This window comes from Microcaecilia unicolor, chromosome 11 (genome assembly GCF_901765095.1).
Source record: "Microcaecilia unicolor chromosome 11, aMicUni1.1, whole genome shotgun sequence".
Taxonomy (NCBI): domain Eukaryota; kingdom Metazoa; phylum Chordata; class Amphibia; order Gymnophiona; family Siphonopidae; genus Microcaecilia; species Microcaecilia unicolor.
In genome coordinates, this window is record NC_044041.1 from 96,729,356 (window position 1) to 96,751,981 (window position 22,626).

Below are 22,626 nucleotides of genomic sequence, written 5' to 3' on the forward strand. Positions count from 1 at the left end.
CCTGGCTGCAGTGTTCTGAATTAGCCGAAGCCTTTTCAGGCAATTTTTAGTCAGCTTTTGATATAGAGAGTTATAATAACAGTCTGTAACACTTCTTTGTAAACCTTTGGAGAGGAAAGGTGGTAATTTCAGAAAATGCTGTGGGCTCAGTTACACAAATGTGAAGTAAATCATTGAAGCACCTTAACTCTAATATCAGTCCTGTGTAATTGATCTAACAATAACGAATGTGAAACGGTATCGAATTCAGCTGTTAAATCAAGCTGTATCCATAATGCATCCTACCCTTGATCTGCTTTAACTAAAATGCTGTCAGTGAGAGCAAGCAATACAGATTCTCTACCTTGATGTTGTTTATGACCTGATTGACAACAATGCAACAACTTACTTTCCTCCAAAACCAGGATAATTGAACTAACACCACTTTTTCCAAAACTTAGGACAACAGTGAAAGATTATCAACCTGTTTCTAATTGTAAGAATTAACCTCTCTCACTCTGTTGCCCTTTCAACCTTCTACCTCCCCTACTGTGTTGCCCTTTCAACCTTCTACCTCCTGCAATATTGTTTGTTCTAAGTAGACTGGTATATCAAGGATAAGGATATGGATGCTAAGACTTAATATATCTAGTTAAGATTATTGCAGGGATACTAAATATGGATATGAAAGGAAGATGGCTGCTGTGGGGAACATGGGTGAACAGAAATAGTAATTTGGAGCACAAACTTAGGCTCCTCTAACTTTTTTGTCCAGGTACTTTACTAAGTACCCCCTTTCTGCTCACATGTCTGGCCATCAGTTCTTGTGTTGTACTACATGTTGAGTCATCCTCATTTGAAAGAGTCTGGGTCACAGTAGAGTGCAAGAATTCATTAGGGTTGCACAACGTCTTTTGTGCTAATCATCTTCATCAGCCTAACTCTGTGCTAGAAGATTTTTTTTTTAATTCTGCCCTGGTTTCCGAACTTCATTCTCATTCCACCCTCGTCTTTGTGGTTTGGGTTTTCCATAAAGAATCAGGACTTAGAGGCGCCACTGTGCTCTTGGAAGAGAGTCAGAAACCCAAGTCTGCACTAAAATCTGACAGTGCAGATGAGACGCTGACAAAACACAATACAGAAAGAGTGAACTATAGAGTCACCTTTAAGTGAGTCAGATTTATAAGGGTCTAGTCGCAGTGGTTTTATGCCAAGTGTAAATAAATTAATAATTTCATAAGTTACTAGGCCATTATTGTACTTTCATTAATTTCTAAGTAATAATAGAGAAAATACGTAGCATTAGGCCTTCTTGGGTTTTCTGGTGATCCTTAATTTTTGGTGAGTTATCTAATAGCTTGAACATACAGTTGGAAATAATTAACATTTCTCCCTCTGCTTCATACCATACATAGCATGCCCTTCAATATGATCTCAGAATGAAAGATTTTAGCCTAGAACATCTTCCAAAATATCTCTCTCTGTGTACAAGTTGTTAGCAAAATCTCCTTATCTGAAGTATTTTTATGCCCAGAATTGAGGCAGTCCACAGTGGAACCGATAGTGATGCAATCTCTATATTAAAAGCTCTAGGAGATGCTCCTGAAGAACCTAAATATACCCTAGGGAGGAGATATGGAAAGGGGATATGAAAGAGATATTCAGAAACCTCAAAGATATAATTTGCAGGAAGCAATTATTTAACAGTAGAAGGGAATGGAAGACTCGGAAGCAACATTAAAGAATATTCACTAAAAAAGCTGTGGACGCATGATGCAAAAATTATAACAGAATTTGTGAATTCACTAGATCCCCTATGTGTGAAATATGGTGTAATCAAAAGATCAGTTGGTGTTTTTGGTATTGTATGAGGATGTGAATTGGCCAACTGGATGGCACTTGTCATCTTAACTTCATGTGTTTAATGTCGACCTGATATGCGTCCTCTGTTTCCTACAAGATCTTAATTTCAAGTGATCATTTGATTTTATATTAATTCCAGGAACTGCATTTTCCTTTTCTAGTGAAAGCCCTCTCCACCTGAAAAAACACATACCAAATAGTGCATATGAGAGACCTACTTTCTTTTAGATCTGTTAATATTATGGAAGAGTGAATGCTGCATCGGGATGTATGCGTTAGATCTGTCCTATCATTTTTATGGAGTTATTTTTTTGTCTTAATGGATTTTATATTGCAAAATTGCTTTGTTCTGGAAAAGATGAGCAGTATATCACATTTTAAATAAACTTAAACATATACATATCACAGCAAATTATAGACATGCACATTTAAAAGCTAAAAACAAAAAGTGCATGCTGAAAGGACTAAATTATTTAAGATGAAGTGTTAGGTAATTTTAAACATTATGAAAAGTCACATATGATTTAAATTGAAAATACCGTATTTTTCGGACTATAAGACGCACTTTTTTTCACCCCAAATTTGGGAGGAAAATGTGGGTGCGTCTTATAGTCTGAATGTAGCGTACCTGCTCGCTGTGGGAGGGGGGCGGCCAGGGCCGGTCTTAGGCCGAGGCGAGTGTTGCGACCGCATAGGGCCTTGTACTCAAAGGGGCCCCGCGCGGTGCGCCTTAACTACACCCAGTGCTTTTTTTGTGAGGTCTGGCTCACCTGCCCGCTCCCTTCCGTTCGTGCACCCGTGCTCCCTGTTTTGAAATCTTTAATTTACCCGAAGTCACGGCGAACCAGCAGTAAGTAAAAGCAGCAGGCAGGCGCTCGCCTCCTCGTCGCTTCCCTTCCCTCTCAGCGCGTCCCGCCTTCCTCTAATGTAACTTCCTTTCCGCGAGGGCGGGACACGCTGAGAGGGAAGGGAAGCGACGAGGAGGTGAGCCTGCCTGCCTGCTGCTTTTACTTACTGCTGATTCGCCGCGACTTCGGGTATGTAAATTAAAGATTTCAAGGCAGGGAGCATGGTTGCACAAACGGAAAGTCGGGGAGCTGAGGGCGGACAGGCAGGTGGGTGGGGGTTTGAACGAATTGCTGGGCATGGGGAGGAGAGGAGAATTGGTGGACATGGAGGGGAGGGCAGGGGAGAGAGAGGAGAATCGTTGGACATGGATGGCAGGAGAGGACAAATTCCACTGCAGAGCCACACAGGTTGTGCAAAACTTCTGTCCCCATACAAGAGAGTTGCACAACCTGTGGTCCTCCAGCAGATCTCCGCCACACGTTTTGCTTCAAAAAATTTTTTCCTATTTTCCTCCTCTAAAACCTAGGTGCGTCCTATGGTCCGGTGCGTCTTATAGTCCGAAAAATACGGTAAGTTTTCTTAAACCGTAAGGAACAGGGATGCCTGCAGGGACAGCATTCTGTGTGGAGCCATGTTACTATTCCTACCTTCCCCTTCCTTCTATCACTTGTCTTGCCTATCTCATTATTCATATCAGCAATGTGAACAGCTTTCATTTCCCCTGGTGAAGGAGAATCCCCCACCACCACCACCACCCTCCAGGTGTGCAGTGAGAGAGCAGTCCTAAAAGAACACTTCAGTGGAACCACATGAAAGCAAACTTTGAGATTTATTTGTTTGATTGTTGTCACAGATACACAGAAAACTGGTTTGAGTTCAGATTCCTAACTGGGGATCAGTCTGTCACTAAACAAAATTCCTCATTCATTTAGGTCAAGTACAATTCAGAAAAATATGTTTAGCTGAATGAACACTTCCCAAAAAACTGTAAAGGCAACATTGAATTGGATGTGAAAAGTATAAAGTTATACATTTAAATTAGCCATCTATCTTTATGCATAAAAGATAGATGGTTAGGTCACTGAATATGCTGACATACTTTTAAACAGATACTTTATTTGTACAGTAAGTTAGCACTATATTTTCTGTGGTCTGAGTTGAACAGATCTGTTACAGAAGCTGAGTATTGACACCATCTGATTACTTTAGGCCCTACTTCTGCTGCTTCTTCCCAGTGCATGGGTGAATTTTGGACATATATTGAGTTATATGGCCAAAATGTGTACTCTAGGCCTAGTAGATTTCAGAGCTGGATGAGACTTTTGAAACCAGCTTCAGCTGACCATACAAGTGTTTTCAAATATTGGCCCTTGCCTAATTTTTAAAAAAAAAGTTTTAGATCCCATTCTACAGTACATCTGTAACCTAGAAAACAGAGAGCATTGATACCAGTGTAACTGGTATCTATTGAACAGTATTTTGCACTCCCTACCTCTGTATCTCATTAATCAGGTAGATCAATGTTTCCCATGGAAAAAAAAACTGTTACTAGCTGATGCTGAGATGTAGATGAGCACATGGACTTTGCTTTCAGCACCTTGCAGCAGCAAGAGACACCAGCAGTAGATCTAAAACCTGAAAGGGCCCAAACATGCCTCTCTGCTTCCTAGATATACAGCATGAGCTCCAGAGAACACAAATAAACATTCAGCATGTAGGGCAGTGTTCTTCATTGCAAGGCCCAAGGGTCAGTAGCAACCCGTGTGGACTCTTCCCCCCTTTCTTGAATCTTGCTGCTGGCACTTCATATCGGTTCTGTTTTCTACCTTCACCATTCTGCGCTCTGTAAGTTTGAGTGACATGTTTACTTAAACTACACTGTTCTCATAGGATTGAAAGAGCAGTGCATGATGTTTGGCACTGAGCAGCTCAAACTTAGTGAAAGTCGTGTAGTGCCAGAAGAAAACAGAATAGCTGTTTCAGAAGTGAGGCTGCCAACAAACCTATGGAGCAAATCTCTGAGGATTTTAAAAAACTGGGGGAGAGGGGCAGCTTGAAGGAGCTGGAATTAGAGATAGGGTGGTAATGGCTGAATGGTGGGTATGGAGATTGGGATTTGCTGGAATGGAGTTGGAGGAGAATATGTTGGTGAGAGATGCTGAGAGACAGGGATAGAGAATGTGTTGAGGGAGATGGACTTGGGAAGGAAAAAATGAGTGTTGGGGGCAGGAGTGGATTCTATTTTAGGCCAACCATGTCAGAGGGGAGTCCTTCTGGACAGCTGTATCATTGAAAGAAGAAGGCTTTCCTCTGCCCAGGTATTGGCTGCTTTGTCCAGCGATGATTTTGGCTTTCACACTGAAATTTGTTTTGCCAGCATGGTCCCACTAGAAAACTAGTGAATATCACCAATGTAGGGCATTGATAACCAGGCCCTGCTTCTTGCAGTACAAACATCATGCACAGCCCCTTCTCCTCCCTTCTCAGTTTCTTTGTTTGCATCCTTCCAGCCTCCGGTGGATCTTTTAGTGGCTTCCTACCTTTTTCTTTTGGCTATATTATTTTTTCCCATGTGCTACACAGCATTTATGAAAAAGTATGTGTGGTTTGGGCTTGCAGAGTTTGGGAAATACTGAGGAAGATGAACACACATTGAGCACAAGTCTCTCTGCCATCATTACCCAAAAGCCATTCAAACCCTTGCAATGACAGAGAAGCTTATCAAGTGAATTGTCATATGGTAGCTGATAGCATTCATATCGTTTTTTTTTGCTCACGAGCCCTCGTTGTGGTTTCGGCACACCACTGCTGTGGTTTCCAAGCAGAAATAGGGCTTGATTGCTTTTCTTCTTTTAAAATGTGTGTTTTGTTTTTACTTTCAGACAGTTGCAAAGTAAAATGTAGTTTGACAGTGGCTAAAACATCTTCTTCAGTTTTCAGTATTTTCCCCCTTCCCATGCCAGGCAGCTAAGGTGACCCAATGTTTGCATATAAATGTGGGCTTCTTGTGTAAAATGTTGAATAACAGATTTATTTGATTTGATTTTTGGTTTTTTGGAAAATATCTTTGAGTCAAAGGCAGGTACAATACAGTACAAACAACCTGTCAAAGCTAGTACAAAAACAGAACATTGCAAGAATCTCGTATGCTGGATCACAACAAATTTGAAAACAGCTGAGTACAAATTTTGCCTAGTCTCCTCTTCTCTGTCTTCCTGAATCTCTTATTTTCCATTCAGGTGAATTCTGCTCCAGCCCTTCTTGTTGTCATGTTTAGTTGGAGATATAAAAAGCTGAGAAGACACTGTTTCTCTTCATCGCTTCTTGATGCTTACCCCTATGATCTAATCCCAGTTCAGACTCTTCTTCCCAGTAACATGCATTCCTGAGCCAAACTTGTGTCTGTCAGGTGGTGGCTGAGACTCCTTCCCATGTGACATTGTTTTAGTGCTGAGATTATAGAACTATGATATCTGAAAATAACCCCCCCCCCCCCCCTTACCTAAAGTTTTTTCCCATTTGAAAATTAGCATACTTTGACTGCTTACCAAGTTTTCAGACAGTCAGACTGATGAATAGCCAGACAAGATAATATGTCTGGTCTCAAAAGTTCATGTACTCCAACAACTTTGTTTCTGTTGTTGGTGACGGAGAAAGCAGTTTTCAAAACATTTTACTTGGATAACTAGTTACTCAGATAAAATCAGAAGCTGATAATTACTCTTCCCTTCTGCATGTATACTACTACTTATATGTATACATCATGGATACTTCTGTCCGTACACAGAAGGGATGAGCAGATGGACAGCATGTGAGTTTTAAAATAGGAATTACAGTATAGACCTTGCATGTGCCGTAAAGCAGGTAGAAAGTCTGTGGGTAGTGAAGTACCCATACTGCCAATCAGCCATGTTTTGGGTTTTTTTTTAATTCTTTGAAAGGGAAGTGCTTCAGAGTTGTCCCTCTGAAAATGTACTTGTAGGGTACAGATTAGAACTGCAGTCTCCCCATACAGTTTGATTATTAGCATTGTATAAATATCACAACCTACTAAGTCTCTGACCAAGTATGGTGTACTATAGGAGTTTTCAACCCAGTCCTCAGGAAACATGCAGCCAGTCAGGTTTTCAAGATACCCACAATGAACATGCATGAGAGATATTTGCATACAATGGAAGCAGTGCATGTAAATATTCCTTATGCATATTTATTGTGGATATTGATAACTCTGCCCTATAGTTCTCAGTAACCATAAGCAGGTCATTTAACATCCCAAGAATGAAATATAAGTTTAACCCTTTGAGACCTATCAGCTTTTGAAAATTCCTCAGAATCCCATGTGTAAGTTGGTAGCAAATACATTGGTTGTCCAACACAAAGTGGTTAAATTTGGAAAATAGTCTGTAGAGTTTATCTACACTAGTCTAAATTCAGTAGCTTCTGTAACTTGATTCTGAAATTAAGGAGGAAAAAGATTGATAAAAAGAACATCTGAGTGGGAGACCTTTAAAGAATACTAAGCAAAGGGTTGTGTACAGCAGTAGAGAACTGGTATCCTTGGCATGTCAGTATTGTTGCCTGTCATATGATACATATTAACCAACATTTTGGACACTCAAAATTCTAGTTGCAACTCACAGGGAAAAGAAAATTTGGTTTTGGTTCAGTGACCAAAGTTCCCATTGATTGTGTATACATATTGCATCTTTTGAATTCCAAATTAAAGCTCTCTTTGGCATGATGCCAATACTGCAGTGAGCATTAGCATAGCAGTAAATTTGAGTGTTTACGATCATAGTGCATATATTCTGATCTGCACAAATTTCTTCCGTATGCTTGGTTAGATAAGAAAAATTCTAATTGCTCATCATTATGGATTCCTCATTGTCTATAATGTGTCAACAACCACATGTATATCAATTATATAATAAAACTACTGCTTTCTGCCATGTGTTTTTGATTTTTATAAATTTGTTGTTCAGTTTATGCATAAAATTTCAAAAACACTTCAGTGCGATTTACAATTATCCAAAATTGACTAAACAACAAAAAACATGTATATGAGCATGCAAAGGTTTACAAAATCCTACTGTGTTCAGTTTTGGAGGCCGTATCTTGCTAAAGATGTAAAAAGACTGGAAGCGGTGCAAAGAAAAGCTACGAAAATGGTATGGGATTTGCGTTGCAAACCATACGAGGAGAAACTTGCTGACCTGAACATGTATACTTTAGAGGAAAGGAGAAACAGGGGTGACATGATATAGACGTTCAAATATTTGAAAGGTATTAATCCGCAAACGAACCCTTTCCGGAGACGGGAAGGTGGTAGAACTAGAGGACATGAATTGAGGTTGAAGGGGGGGGGGGGGCAGACTCAGGAGTAATGTCAGGAAATATTTTTTCACAGAGAGGGTGGTAGATACGTGGCACGACCTCCTGTGGGAGGTGGTGGAGATAAAAACGGTAATGGAATTCAAACATGCGTGGGGTAAACACAAAGGAATCTTGTTTAGAAGGAATGGATCTACAGAATCTTAGCGGAGATTGGGTGGCGACGCCGGTATTTGGAGAGTAAAACCAGTGCAGGGCGGACTTCTACAGTCTGTGCCCTGATTGGGACAATAGATATGGATGGCCTGGAGTGTAAATTTTAAGGGGCTTTGACGTTCGCTTCAGAACTTTTAGTACAGGAACAGTGCTGGGCAGATTTACGGTCTGTGCCCTGAGAAACGCAGGGACAAATCAAACTCTGGTATACATATAAAGTATGTAAAAAGTGGGAGTACGACCAAGGATACCAGAAACTGGAAGATGTTCTTAAATAAAAAACTTTATTAAAGGTTTGAAGACTCGACACGTCGTGTTTCGGCCGTCAGGCCGGCATCAGGAGTCTGCTGTGCAGAGTGCTGCAGAGCAATGACGATGGAAATCCTCTGAAGATTTTACAGCAGTCTCTTGCACGGAGAATTGCTAAATGGTAATAAGGTTGATTCTTCAAAAATAACGTGGTAGTCTTTAGAAAGACTATTTAAAATGTTCGTCAGAAGCGCTGCACAGCAGACTCCTGATGCAGGCCTGACGGCCGAAACACGACGTGTTGAGTCTTCAAACCTTTAATAAAGTTTTTTATTTAAGAACATCTTCCAGTTTCTGGTATCCTTGGTCATACTCCCACTTTTTACAAATTATTGTTTTTACCGTGGGGTGCTTGAGTTTTCCGCTTGCTGGTGGATCTTCTCTCATACATATAAAGTATTTCATACCATGTAAAATGAGTTTATCTTGTTTGGCAGACTGGATGGACTGTTCAGGTCTTTTTCTGCCGTCATTTACTATCCTTCTTATTTTCGAACGAGAAGGCCGGCCATCTTCAGACACAAATTGGGAGATGGCCGGCCATCTCCTGAAGCCAGCGAAATTGGTATAATCGAAATCCGATTTTCGCCGGCTTCAACTGCTTTCCGTCGCAGGGCTGGCCAAAGTTCAAGGGGGCGTTTCGGCAGGGTATGGAAGGCGGGACAGAGGCATGGTTACGAGATGGCCGGCTTTGGCCGATAATGGAAAAAAGAAGGCCAGCTCTGAGGAGCATTTCGCCGGCTTCACTTGGTCCATTTATTTTTAGGACCAAGTCTCAAAAAAGTGCCCCAACTGAGCAGATGACCACCGGAGGGAATCAGGGATGACCTCCCCTTACTCCCCCAGTGGTCACCAACCCCCTCCCACCCCAAAAAAAATTAAAAATCATTTTTTTGCCAGCCTCTATGCCAGCCTGAAATGTCATACCTAGCTCCATGACAGCAGTATGCAGGTCCCTGGAGCAGTTTTTAGTGGGTGCAGTGGACTTCAGCCAGGTGGACCCAGGTCCATCCCCCCCCCCCCCCCCCCCCACCTGTTACACTTGTGGTGGTAAGTGTTGAGCCCTCCAAACCCCCCCCAAAACCCACTGTACCCACATGTAGGTGCCCCCTCTTCACCCCTAAGAGCTATGGTAGTGGTGTACAGTTGTGGGGAGTGGGATTTGGGGGGGCTCAGCACCCAAGGTAAGGGAGGTATGCAACTGGGAGCAATTTTTGAAGTTCACTGCAGTGCCCCCTAGGGTGCCCGGTTGGTGTCCTGGCATGTCAGGGGACCAGTGCACTACAAATGCTGGCCCCTCCCACGACCAAATGCCTTGGATTTTGCCGTGTTTGAGATGGCCGGCCTCGGTTTCCATTATCAGCAAAAACCGATGCCAGCCATCTCAAACCCGGCCATCTCTGACATTTGGCCGGCCCCAACCGTATTATCGAAATGAAAGATGGCTGGCCATCTTTTTCGATAATATGGTTTGGGGCCGCTGTTTGCGGCTCCGGCCATATAGATGGCCACCACCGTTCGATTATGCCCCCTCCATCTTACCATTTTACCTCTGTCCCTATATTACAAGTCCCTAATCAGAAAATTCAGTCGTAGTGTACAGAATCTTCACCCTACAGTGTGTGGGTGCTATTAATACAGTTGGGCAATGGGAAAAATCATGGGTGGATACAAAGTCTTACCAGTCTGCTGAGTGTTGGTAAAAATTGCTCAGCTGTTCACTTTTGGAAACTGGAGGACTTTTTATCAGACTTGATTAAAAAATTTTAAAACACCAGGAATTTTGGGCAGATTTGAATCTGTGCTCATTTACAGCAACATTTCCTTTTCACCAAACCCAAACTGCTGTAACATATTTCCCAAGCAGCCTCTTGGGCTTCTGCAAGAAGCACATTCTGAAACCGGGGCTCTATGCAAAGCAGCACTGGCGGTCTAACAGTATGCAACTTTGAGCCACAAAGAAGCAGCAAGTATCTGCTCTAGTTGCATCTTTCACTTACTAGGATTTAAAATTTAGTGTAAGGGCTTGAACTACAGATAAATACAGTAATAAGGCGTTGTAAAATATTGAAGCAGAAGTCTAGTCAGTGACTGGATTTGGATTTTGGCCAGTGGAAAAATCCCTGCTCCAGAAGCCAAAGATAATCTCTATTAAAAGTGAGATTTTAGGTCAGATTGTTTCTTTAACTCATCTCAGTGCATCTTGGAACTTGTAGCCTTGCTTTTGAGTAAGAAAAGTATCAGATGCATTGGGCTAAGCATGAAGGCAGTAGTATCACCCACTTAGCTTAGCTTACCTAGTTCTTCACTGTACCTGTCCTCCATTTTTGTCCAAAGAAATTCATTTTCCATTTGTATCCTGTTTTGGTGCAAGCTCATAGTGCATTATATAAAAGTTAAAATATAAGCTTTGCCATCCAAATATGCACATGCAAAAGATGTACAAATACATAAAAATATCATTTTAAAATCAAGTCGTCATAAATACAGTCATAATACAAATAGGTAACAAAATAACATCTAAATCCTTCCCCATCATGATTGTTCCTAAACCTATACTCACAGGTGGTAATTTATAAAGGGTTTTCGAAATGTAAAGCCTGTTCTCTGAGGACAAGCAGGACTGTGAATCATCAGACATGGGGGGTGTCATTGATGGAGCTTAATGTGGGAAACTACCCGAGCAACTTTTTTCTAGAAGTCTTTTGGGCTGATTCACTATGCATACACACTCGTTACCACCTGTCACTATTGCACGGGATCTGTTTTTCTATTGCAGTTGCCTCATAGGTATTATGTAAAAATAAATTTAGAGGAACTAAGTCCTGTTGCTGTCATAGAGTTTTTCACGTCTACCCAATAGTTCCTTAAGTTTTTGGCTGAATGTTTTAGGTTTTTGGTTTTGTTTTGTTTTTTACGTCAGTTTAGTGTAGGCCCTTTTTTTGTCCTGGAACTCCCAGCTGGGCTATTCTTGTCACCATCAAATTATTTGATTTTGTTGTGGCTATTTTTCTGAAGAATTGTCCCAAAAGAAGACTTCCAGCAGCTTCAACAGGTATTCCCAGACCTACAGGATCATATCTAGTATGGATACCCACTCATGGTGCCTACAATGCCTAGAACCCAACCATAATCCATCTCATTTTATTCTTCACAGACGTAAAAAAAAAAGGGATTCATAGTAGACAAAAACTGAGAGAAGCTTTTTGGGGATAAGACCAGTCTATTGACATCAGTATTGGTCATCATGAGATGCATCGACACCAAGTGTGTCGATCACCCTTGACATCAAGCATTGATAGATTCCCACCAGGAGTGGTCATCGTCCAGTTCCTACCCAAAGAAGAGGAAGGATTCAACCCCTTCATCAGTGCTGAGGGAGATTGATGCAGGACACTGGGTAGAGGCTGAAGTGTCTCAACATCATTCCTCATCGAACGTGGTCAATGTGTAGGTGTTCTTGGGGACAGAGTTTGGGCTGATTGAATATTTTATAAAATACATGCGTGCACATACACATTTACACCTATCCTAGAGCAGATGTAAATGTCTGCAGATGTATAAAGCGCATCTCAGAATATAGCACTATAAAAAGTCACAGTACATCCTAGCTTTCAGTTGAATTTATTACATTTTACATGTTTTTAATGGAAAATGGTACTTTATTTTTAGAGGCCAACTGAATTTGTTTTGGCACTGAAACTGATCCCAAATCCTAGTTGGGTCATACCTCGTTTTCAGCCTAAAATGTAAATGCATTTTTGGTTGAAACCAAAACTCCCCTCATAACCACTCTGCCTGCCCCTATCCCCACACCGCCAGAGCAAGTCCTCCCAAGGCTGGCTGCCACCCCTCTTTCCTGGAAAGAGTGGGTCCCCCCAAGCCCACCCTTATTCTGGTGGTCTAGTGTCCTTTTCCAGACAAGAGTGATCCCCAGTCACTCTTGCCCCTACTGGTTCTTCAGCCAAAATGACTGCTACTGCAGGAGGTCCTGGCATCCATTTGAGGTTGGAATTGAGGCGGGCCCAGTCTCGGACATCCCTGAATGAGATGCTCTCCGACACCTAGGAGGAGCGCTCATGGGAATCAGAAGAGGATCCCAGGTACTTTTCCTCTGATGAGTCCTATGGGATTCCTTCTGATCGCTCCCCACAACCTGAGAGGAGACTGTCCACCTGAGAGCCTCTCTTTCACCTCTTTTGTATGGGAAATGGCTGATGTCATTCCATTCCCCGTAGACGTGAAGGATGAACCCAGGGCCTAAGGAGGTACTATCGTCGGTCCTCGTTAGGAACTGGGTATCCCCTCTGTCCCTGTGGTTCCAAAGAAAATGGACACCCAGTATCGGATCCATGGGTAACCTGGAATGGTGAGGTCTCAGTTACCCCACGACTCCATGGTGGTGGACTCCGCTCTCAAGAGAGCCAGAAGTACTAGGGACTAAGCCTCAGCTCCCCCAGGCAGAGAAGCTAGGACTCTCTGCTCATCGTCTGTATCCGGTCATACCAGCTTTTCACGAGCATGTACTTGCGGAACTCGGTGTGGCAGCTGTCAGACTTGGTCGATGCACTCCCTCCGGAGCAGGCTGAGCCTTTTCACCAGTTGGTCAAGCAGCAAAATGCGTGTCACAAGTTCTTGGCCAGGGGCATTTATGACACTTTTGATGTGGCATCCAGGATCTCTGCCCAAGGTATAGCAATGCGCAGACTCTCCTGGCTGCAAGTTTCTGACCTGGACCATTTTGTTTATCAGAGGTTGGCGGATGCCCCTTGCCGGGGGGAATAATCTTTTTGAAGAGAAGGTTGAGGAGGTCACTGACCAAATCAAGAAGCATACAGATGCTATGTCTTCTCTCTCCCGCCGGGCGTCTTCTGCATCTGCCTCCTCAACCAGGAGGTATTTTGACAAGTCGCAGATTGCTCCCTATTACTACTATAGGTGTAGGTACACTCCTGTGGCTGGCCAGCCTGCTCAGGCTCTACAACAAGCTCGTTCACGTCAACAGTGTGCACCCAAGGCCCCTGCTGCTCCCAAGCAAAAGTAAGGGGCGAGCTTTTGACCGGCTCCAGTAGAGCATAGTCACAGTCCAAGTGTCCATCCCGAACGACTTGCTGGTTGGGAGGAGGTTAAAGTTTTTTCACCAAAGGTGGACTCTCATAACGTCTGACTGGTGAGCTATTCAAATAGTCCGGCTTGAGTACACCCTCAATTTGCTTTCCAAACCTCCAAATTGTCCACCGAGAGCCCATTCTTTCAACACAAGCAGGTACTTGCAGAGGAACTCTCCTCCCTTCTCAAGGCCAATGTGGTTGAATCCGTTCCACCAGGGGAGAAGGGCAGGGATTCTATTCCAGGTACTTCCTTGTGCAGAAGAAGACAGGGAGAATGCGTCCCATCCTAGACCTAAGGGCCCTGAACAAATTCCTAGTCCAAGAAAAGTTCAGGATGGTTTCCCTGAGCACCCTTCTTCCCATGATTCAGGAAAACGATTGTCTATGCTCTTTGGACTTGAAGGATGCATATACACACATCTTCGGTTTCGACTGAGAACACATCAATTTCAGTACCACCACGTGTTGCCTTTTGGCCTCATGTCAGCTCCCAGAGTCTTTACCAAGTGTCTAGCGGTAGTCGCAGTGTTGCTAAGCAGACTTGGAGTTCATTTGTTCCTTTATCTCGACGATTGGTTGGTGAAGAGCACCTTGGAGGATGGTGCTCAGGAATCCATGCGAATGACTAATCAGGGGCTGGAGCTACTGGGGTTCGTTATAAACTACCCCAAGACCCATCTCCATCAACAATTGGAATTCATAGGAGCCCTGCTCGACAGACACGAGGAGTGTTCGAGCCTACCTCCCGGAGACATGGGCAGACAATCTTGTCTCCCTAGCATCCAAGGTTTGGGCATTGCAGCAGGTCACAGCTTGGCAGATGTTGAGATTGTTGGACCACATGGTTTCCACAATGTACATTACACCCATGGCACACCTGCACATGAGATCTGCTCAATGAGTCCTAGCTTCTCCGTGATATCAAGCCACGGGGGACCTAGAGGGTGTCATCTGAGTGCCCTGGAGTTTGTATGCTCTCTTCAGTGGTAGACAATTTGGCCCAATTTGACCTTGAGACTTCCATTCCAAATTCCTCAGCCGCAAAAAGTACTGACGACGGATGCATCTCTTCTGGGATGGGGTGCTCATTTAGATGGGCTTCACACTCAAGGAGCTTGGTCCTTCCCAGGAAACAAGTCTTCAGATCAATCTCCTGGAGCTTCGAGCGATCTGGAACGCTCTAAAGCCTTTCAGAGATCGGCTGTCCCATCAAATTATTCTAATCCAAACAGACAATCAGGTTGCAATGTATTACACCAACAAGCAGGGGGGCACCAGATCTCGCCCTCTGTGTTAGGAAGCTCGCCAACATGGCATGTTTCTTCAAGCCACTTATCCGGCAGGCATAAACAATGACCTGGCCGACAGGCTGAGCAGGATAATGCAACAACATGAGTGGTCTCTAAATATGGGCGTAGCTTGCAAGATCTTCCGAGCGTGGGGCACTTCGTCGGAAGATAAATTGCCACTCAGATCAACCACAAGGTTCCTCAGTTCTATTCCAGGCTTCAGGCCCACTACAGAGTAGCGTCAGATGCCTTCCTTCTACATTGGGGGACAGGCCTTCTGTATGCGTGTTCTCTGATACCTCTGGTGGGAAAGACTTTATTGAAACTCAAACAAGACCACGGAACCATGATTCTGATCGTGCCCTACTGGCTGCGACAGATATGGTTCCCTCTTCTTATGGAATTGTCCTCCGCAGAACCGTGGAGATTGGAGTGTTTTCCGACCCTCATCACACAGAATGAGGGGTCGCTTCTATATCCCAGCCTCCAGTCTCTGGCTCTCATGGACTGGATGTTGAGAGCCTAGAATTTGTTTCCTTAGATCTTTTGGAGGGTGTCTCACGGGTCTTGCTGACTTCCAGGAAAGATTCCACTAAGAGGTGTTACTCTTTTAAATGGAGGAGGTTTGCTGTCTGGTGTGACAGCAAGGCCATAGATCCCCTTTTTTGTCCTGCACAGACCCTGCTTTAATACCTTCTACACTTGTCAGAGTCTGGTCTCAAGACACAAGGGTTCACCTTAGTGCAATTAGTGCTTATCAGCGTGTAGAACGTAAACCTATATCTGGACAGCCTTTAGTTCGCTTCATGAGAGGTTTGCTTTTGTCAAAGCCCCCTGTCAAACCTCCACCATGGGATCTCAACATCATTCTCACCCAGCTGATGAAAGCTCCTTTTAAGCCACTGAATTCCTGCCATCTGAAGTACTTGACCTGGAAGGTCATTTTCTTGGTTGCTGTTACTTCATCTTGTAGGGTCAGTGAGCTTTCAAGCCTTAGTAGTGGATGCATCTTATACTAAGTTTCATCACAACAGCATAGTCCTCTGCACTCACCCTAAGTTCCTGCCGAAGGTGGTGTTGGAGTTCCATCTGAACCAGTCGATTGTCTTGCCAACATTCTTTCCCCGACCTCATGCCCATCCTGGCAAAAGTTGCTTGCACACCTTGGACTGCAAGAGAGCATTGGCCTTTTACGTGGTCGGACGAAGCCCTTCAGACAGTCCACTCAGCTTTTTGTTTCTTTTGATCCCAACAGGATGGGGGTCGCCATCGGGAAACGCACCATATCCGATTGGCTAGCAGATTGCATTTCCTTCGCTTATGCTCAGGCTGGGCTGACTTTGGAGGGTTATGTCACGGCTCATAATGTCAGAGCCATGGCTGCGTTGGTAGCACACTTGAAGTCAGCTTCCATTAAAGAGATTTGCAAGTCTGCGACGTGGTCTTCAGTCCACACATTCACATCTCACTACTGCCTTGAGCAGGACACCCGATGTGATAGTCGGTTTGGGCAGTCGGTGCTGCAGAATCTGTTTTTGATCTAGAATCCAACTCCACCCTCCTAGGCCCATTTTATTCTGTTCCAGGCTGCACTCTCATCTACTTTGTCCTCGGAGAAAGCGAAGATACTTACCTGTAGCAGGTATTCTCCAAGGACAGCAGGCTTCTTATTCTCACAGTCCTGCCTTCTTCCCCTTGGAGTTGTCCTTTTTATCTTTCTTTATTGTTATTTTGCTTTTGTATTAAACTGAAGGGCGGGTAGGAAGGCACTCGCGCATGTGTACTAGAGCGTGGCTTGGACTCCTGAAAGCTCTAGATTTTTTCCTCTGGCAATTTTGCTGAACCGGGTGACACGTGATGGCATCTACCCACTTGTGAGAATAAGAAGCCTGCTGTCCTTGGAGAATACCCGCTACAGGTAAGTATCTTTGCTTTATGGATGAATAAATGATGGACATCCTTTTAGCCTTTTGACTTTTTGTACACAGTCTTGAACATTTGAGTTTTTGGTGAGTTCCATTTTTATGTTTTGTTTGGGTGTCAAAATATTTCATAATTTTGACTTCAACAGTCTTATGTTCCTGGATTGTCTTAAAATTTCCTTTTAGTATTCTTAACATAAGATCATTAATACAGTGTTCTGGTTTTGTAAAGTGTTGTCTTCTGTCAGGATTTTGAGGTGTTTATCTCCATTTCTTGGGTCAGATCAGGTATGGTGCTATTGCATGGTTTTGCTGTGTATAACTTTTGTGTGTGTGAAAGGTGGAAGCTGGAGTTGTGGAAATATGTAAGTCTATGTTCTATTTAAATATTTGTACCTCTGAAAGTGTCTGTTGTCCATGTCTGGCCATGTCTACCTTTTTTTTTCTGGACACAGCCTTGGGTGAATTTATTTAAAAAGAAGAAAAAGAAAGTAGTGCATAAATAAATTATAGTCCTTGTTCTGCTCAAAATAGTTCACATGGTTGCAGTCTCCATTTGAGATCAGCAAAGCTGAATGACTGAGTGCAGGGGTAATCCCATTTTAGTAGTGGTAGAAAGAATGGATTCTTTGCAGGGTGCAAAGCTTTCTTTGGACCAGCATGAGAATTATCCAGAGGTGATGTACATGGGCTTCGTAGAAAACAGAGATCCTTTCTTTGTGTCACTGCAAGAAGGAAGGAAGCATAAAATAGTGGTGTGGGACAGAAATTCTCATAAAAAGGGCTTTTAGGAAGTTCATGGCTGGCAGAGATGCCAAACCCTGCCAGCTGAAGATGTCTCCTGCACAGTGCTGAACGAGCAGCAAGCACTTCAGCAGGTGCACCTTGGTGCTCTCCTGCACATGCTCGGTTCAGCAAAGGTAATATTTTATTGTAGTGGTGGGGTGAGAGAATACTGGGCCCCCTCAGTCCTCCTTTGGGAATTCCCAAGAATGAACTTCTGGCTACACCCCTGGTGTGAAGTGGTGAAGGGATTAGCACAAACTAGAGGAAGTTTGATCCTTGAACATTTTAGAAATATTGTGAATGCTTCATCAAAACTGTAATAAACTAAGAACCAGGAACACTTACTGGTACGAAAATCACTTTCAATAAAGTAAGAGGAGCTCCCTTAGAAAAATAAACACCCATGTGATAGTCATGCTAGACCACTATCGGGTGAAACATTTCACTTCATACATTGGGTAGCTCACTCTCCTTGTGATTTTGTATCAAGGTGCTATTAGTGCTTGTGCTGTTGTGCCCTTAATCTATCTTAAACCAAATGCACAGCAATTTGTCACATAAACCAGCTTCAAAAACCAATCAAAATTTATGAGCTGGAATGAAGAAGCTATGCACATATCTTATGAGCTCAGCATAATCAAACACTGAGGGCTCTGTGAAGATAGTCGCTATATATTCATACTCGTGCTGAAAGATTGCTCTCCCCTGAATATTAGGATTTAGATGGTTTTTGAAGCTGGTTTATGAGACATTGCTGTGCATTCAGTTTACGATAAAGTGCACAACAGCACAAGCACTAATAGCACCTTGATACAAAATCACAAGGAGAGTGGAGTGGAGGAGTAGCCTAATGGTTAGTGCAGCAGACTTTGATCTTGGAGAACTGGGTTCAATTCCCAATGCAGCTCCTTGTGACTCTGGGCAAGTCACTTAAAACCTCCATTGCTCCAGGTACAAATAAGTACCTGTATATACCATGTAACCGCTTTGAATGTAGTTGGAAAAACCACAGAAAGGCGGTATATCAAGTCCCATACCCTTTCCCTTCCAATGAATGAAGTAGTATGTTTCACCCGTTAGTGGTCTAGCATGACTACCATGTGGGTGTTTATTTTTCTGAGGGAGCCCTTCTTGCTTTATTGAGAGTGATTTTTGTACCAGTATGTTTTCCTGGTTCCTAGTTTAACACATTTATGTCTACCAGAGAAATAAGGGATTTGTTGTGTTTGATTTTTGGTTCATCAAAACTGTAAGCAGAAAGGTATATAGGTGTAGTTTGGAGGACAATGGGGGGTAGTGCTTCCCCACCACAAATACTGCAGGTACTGGTGCTGAATTGGCTCCTTCCCCCACTGCCAATATGACTTCCCTACCCCTTTTCTCCACAAACTATGTAGACAAACTGCACCTATGAGAAAATGTTATGGTCTACTATTGTGATGAATCATGAATCCAAGGGTTTGTTTGGGTCTAATATTTTTCAGCCTAGAAGATGAGTATATTTAGTGCCTATGTGTCTTTCCAGATTGTTTTTAAAGTTACCTTCAAGGACAGTTGCAAATGATTTGGTGACTGAGTGCAGGATTAGAAGATATGCTGTTCCACAGTTTTGTTATCATTCAGGTTGTTGGATGGGTTTTGTAAGGATGGAAGTCTACTCCATTGCAACAGGCCCTTCTACATACTTCTTGCTGGGCATTTATCTTTGGTGAGGCTGAGATATAACGCACTGCTGGACTTACAGGTGAATGAACTATGCACTTTTTGAGTTTTTGGTAACTTGGCAATTGTTTAAGAGAGCATTTGAATCTGTACATCCTGGCTTACAGAGGTGTGCTCATACTTTCATGCTGAACTGCACCCCTGATGTGTATGATAGAAACTAGAACACTTTTGAAGTAATCTCTTACTGAACTGTTCCCTATAGAGGAAGAGTGGTTTGGTGGTTAAAGCATTGTTGTTTGCCATTAGCTGTAGTCACACTTAATTTAAATCAGTGATCTGAGGCAGTAAATTGGCAAAACCAGAACTTTGAGCATGGCAAAATGATTAGGACATGAGGTCATGGAACATCTGGAATGACTAAGGCTTGAATCATGCACTCCATGTTTCGTTTAGCCTTAGAGTTTCCTTGTCTATAGGTGGCTGAAGTAAAAGCATGTAAGAAGAATATAAAAACTGCCACACTGGGTCAGAAAATTTCTGTCTAGTCTAGTATCCTGCAGTGGTGGCAAGCTATAGATTCTCAGAGAATATGCTTAAGAAACAAGGTGTGCAAAGTGATCATCCCTTTTCACACCCTCCTAGTTTCCAAAGTCCTGGTTTAGAAATGCACTGCATCCATGATGACATCTTCAGCTATTGTATTGAGTAGCCCATGATCAAACTATCCTTCATAAAGTTTTCTAATCCCTTTTAGATCCCAATTTATTTTTAGATCATTGTGGCAATGAGTTCCACAAATTGCTTATTGTTAAAGAAGGTCATCTTTTGGTTTTAAACCTGATTCTAAATAGTTTCTTCAAATGCCCTTAATTCTTGTTTTCTGAAATGGTTCTTAATAGTTCATTATTTAAATACCTCTGTTATATCTTTCCTCATTCATCTCTTTTTCAAGCTGAAGAGTCCTATTCTTGAAGAGTTCTTGTATGGAAGCTGTTTCAAGACCTTGATTATCTTTGTGACCCTTCTCTTTACCTTTTCCAGGTCTATTCAACCCTTTCTAAGATGGAGGTTATGAGAACTGTATACAGTATTCAAGATGTGGACATATCATGCCGGAATGGTGTTTTATATTTTCTTTTCACCTCCTATGCCTAGTCACTCCTGACATTCTCTTTGCCTTTGACTGCCACCACAGGTTGGAATGATGGCTTTGCAAAACCATCCACCCTAACTGAAAATGTGGAGCCATTTAGAGCCCCCAAATTCTCCTGATAATAGAGAAATTCTCATTTGCATGTTAGACTCTGAAGATCATAACAGGGGCAGAGACTGGATACACCTGTAAAAGATGACCTATAACAGAAAATGAAGGAGAATGTAAAAGGGAGGTAGAGCTGTTCCTTTAGGAGTAAGCACAGTATGATCCAATCTCAACAAGTATTTTCTTCAAGTGTCATCGGTCATGGCTTGCTGTGTTTGTTCACCTTCGTGCTGGAAGCCTAAGGTTTTGCAGCCATACTATTTATATTTATGCAAGCTGGGGACCAGTGTCTTCAGTCAGCAAAGGGTTAAATAAAATCTGAAATCCTAGGCTCTGAAGTGTTTCTGAATACTTTTCTTTCCATATGGACCTAAAATGCTTACAGAAGAGACGGATGCAATAGCTGTTAATCTTCAGCAAATACCTGCTATAACAGCCAAATTTTACTTGACCGCTCTTTCGCCTGGGTAGAGGATATTTATTTATTTTATATTATGCCTTTTGTTATATACACTAAAGTGGTTTACAGCAAGTGAATTAAAGAATATTATAAAGTCACATCATAGGTTTGGTTAATAATAATTTTAAACATGTTGTTTTCGGTCCTGGATGTTGATGGAACTGCTTTTCTGATGTCGTACTGAAGTTGTAAAATCTCCAAGTTACATTGCAATGATATCTCAAAGCTTAAAAGTGAATAAAATGAAAAATGATATTGGTGGTAGGAATAATCCACTGTAGCTTATAGGATAGCCATTGTAGAACTTCATGGAAGGTTGAGTCACTCAGGTTTCAACCTCAATAACAAACCACAACTGCTTATCACTTCTGTAGAGCTATTCAACATAAGCAGCACTGTACCAGTATATATAGAAAACAATCCTTGCCTATAATGTTTACAGTATGAGCAAGACAACACAGGTCAAGAAGACTTTGGGAATTTCAGTCACTCTTACACTGATAGACTGGTAAAGTTTTGTCTTAGCAGTAACACTCTGCCCAAAATGCAGTCATTGCCAGTGTTATGCATTACCACCCTCCAACAAACCTCAGCAGACCTGTTCTCTAACAACATGTTCCTCATATTGCACCAAGCACGGTTTGCGAGCTTACACTCACAGGACCTTGGTGGTACCTGTAAATAAAGACTTACTCCCCACAACTGCCATAATCTTATGATTCTTACTAGACTGGAGTAGCCAGGGTGGAGATGGTTTCAGAAGTCTGGAGCAGGGCTGGTCAGAGGAGGGGGCGGAAAATTCTTGCCTTAATCTGAGGATCACATTATTAGAATAGGATAACCAAGGAAGGAGTAGTTTCAGAAGGTGTTTACAGGATTCGGGGGGGGGGGGGGGGGGGGTCAGAAAATTTGTTACCTCTAACATTTTGCCACCTTAGTCACAGGCTTAGTAGACCTGTATGTAAATCCAGGCCTCTGCCTCAGCTTCTTGAACTCACTAGGAGGGTGGTAGTTTATTTAACAGGGCACCCAGAAAAATGTTCAAAAACATGCCCATTTTATCCTTTGTCTTATAAAAGTAACACAACAAAGATGCTTACCTGTAAAATAGCAAAATCACAAATGTCCTGGTAGTGCATGAATGCTCTCCCCAATTTATACTTGCTCTGAGGCAGGTGGAAATATGTTTTTGTTTTATAAAGTATTCATGTATGGAATGGAGGAGTAGTCTAATGGTTAATGTAACAAGCTCCTAAGCAGGGGAACCTAGTTCAAATCTCTCTGCTGCTCCTTGTGATCCTGGGCACATCCCTTAATACTCTATTTCCTCAGATACAAACTTAGATTGTGAGCCCTCATGGGACAGAGAAATACCCACTGTACCCACATATGTACACTATTTCAATAGCCTTCAAGCTTGCAGGCAATATACAGTATAAAGATATAAAATAAATATCACAGCACTACCCCTGTTCTGCCCACACCGTGCCTCCTGGGAAAACTCGCACATATCTACTATAATAATTTGCACCTCTAACGTTCTGAAGCTGACTGCCAGGAAGTTGAAGCCCGGTTCGTAATGTCT

General features: G+C 42.6%; 1 protein-coding gene across 4 annotated transcripts in view; it reads left to right on the forward strand.

Annotated features, from left to right (window-relative positions):
- EPS15L1 (epidermal growth factor receptor pathway substrate 15 like 1) overlaps positions 1 to 22,626 on the forward strand; it is a 425,390-nt gene that overhangs the window by 352,914 nt on the left and 49,850 nt on the right. Inside the window, exon 24 of one of the 4 annotated variants that reach the window (XM_030218159.1) lies at positions 20,362 to 21,549. The exons of the other annotated variants lie outside the window; for them this stretch is intronic. Coding sequence (XP_030074019.1) covers positions 20,362 to 20,381 — 20 coding nt within the window. The 3' untranslated portion in view covers positions 20,382 to 21,549. Of the gene's footprint in view, positions 1 to 20,361; positions 21,550 to 22,626 lie in introns of those variants that run through there. 4 annotated transcript variants of the gene reach the window in all.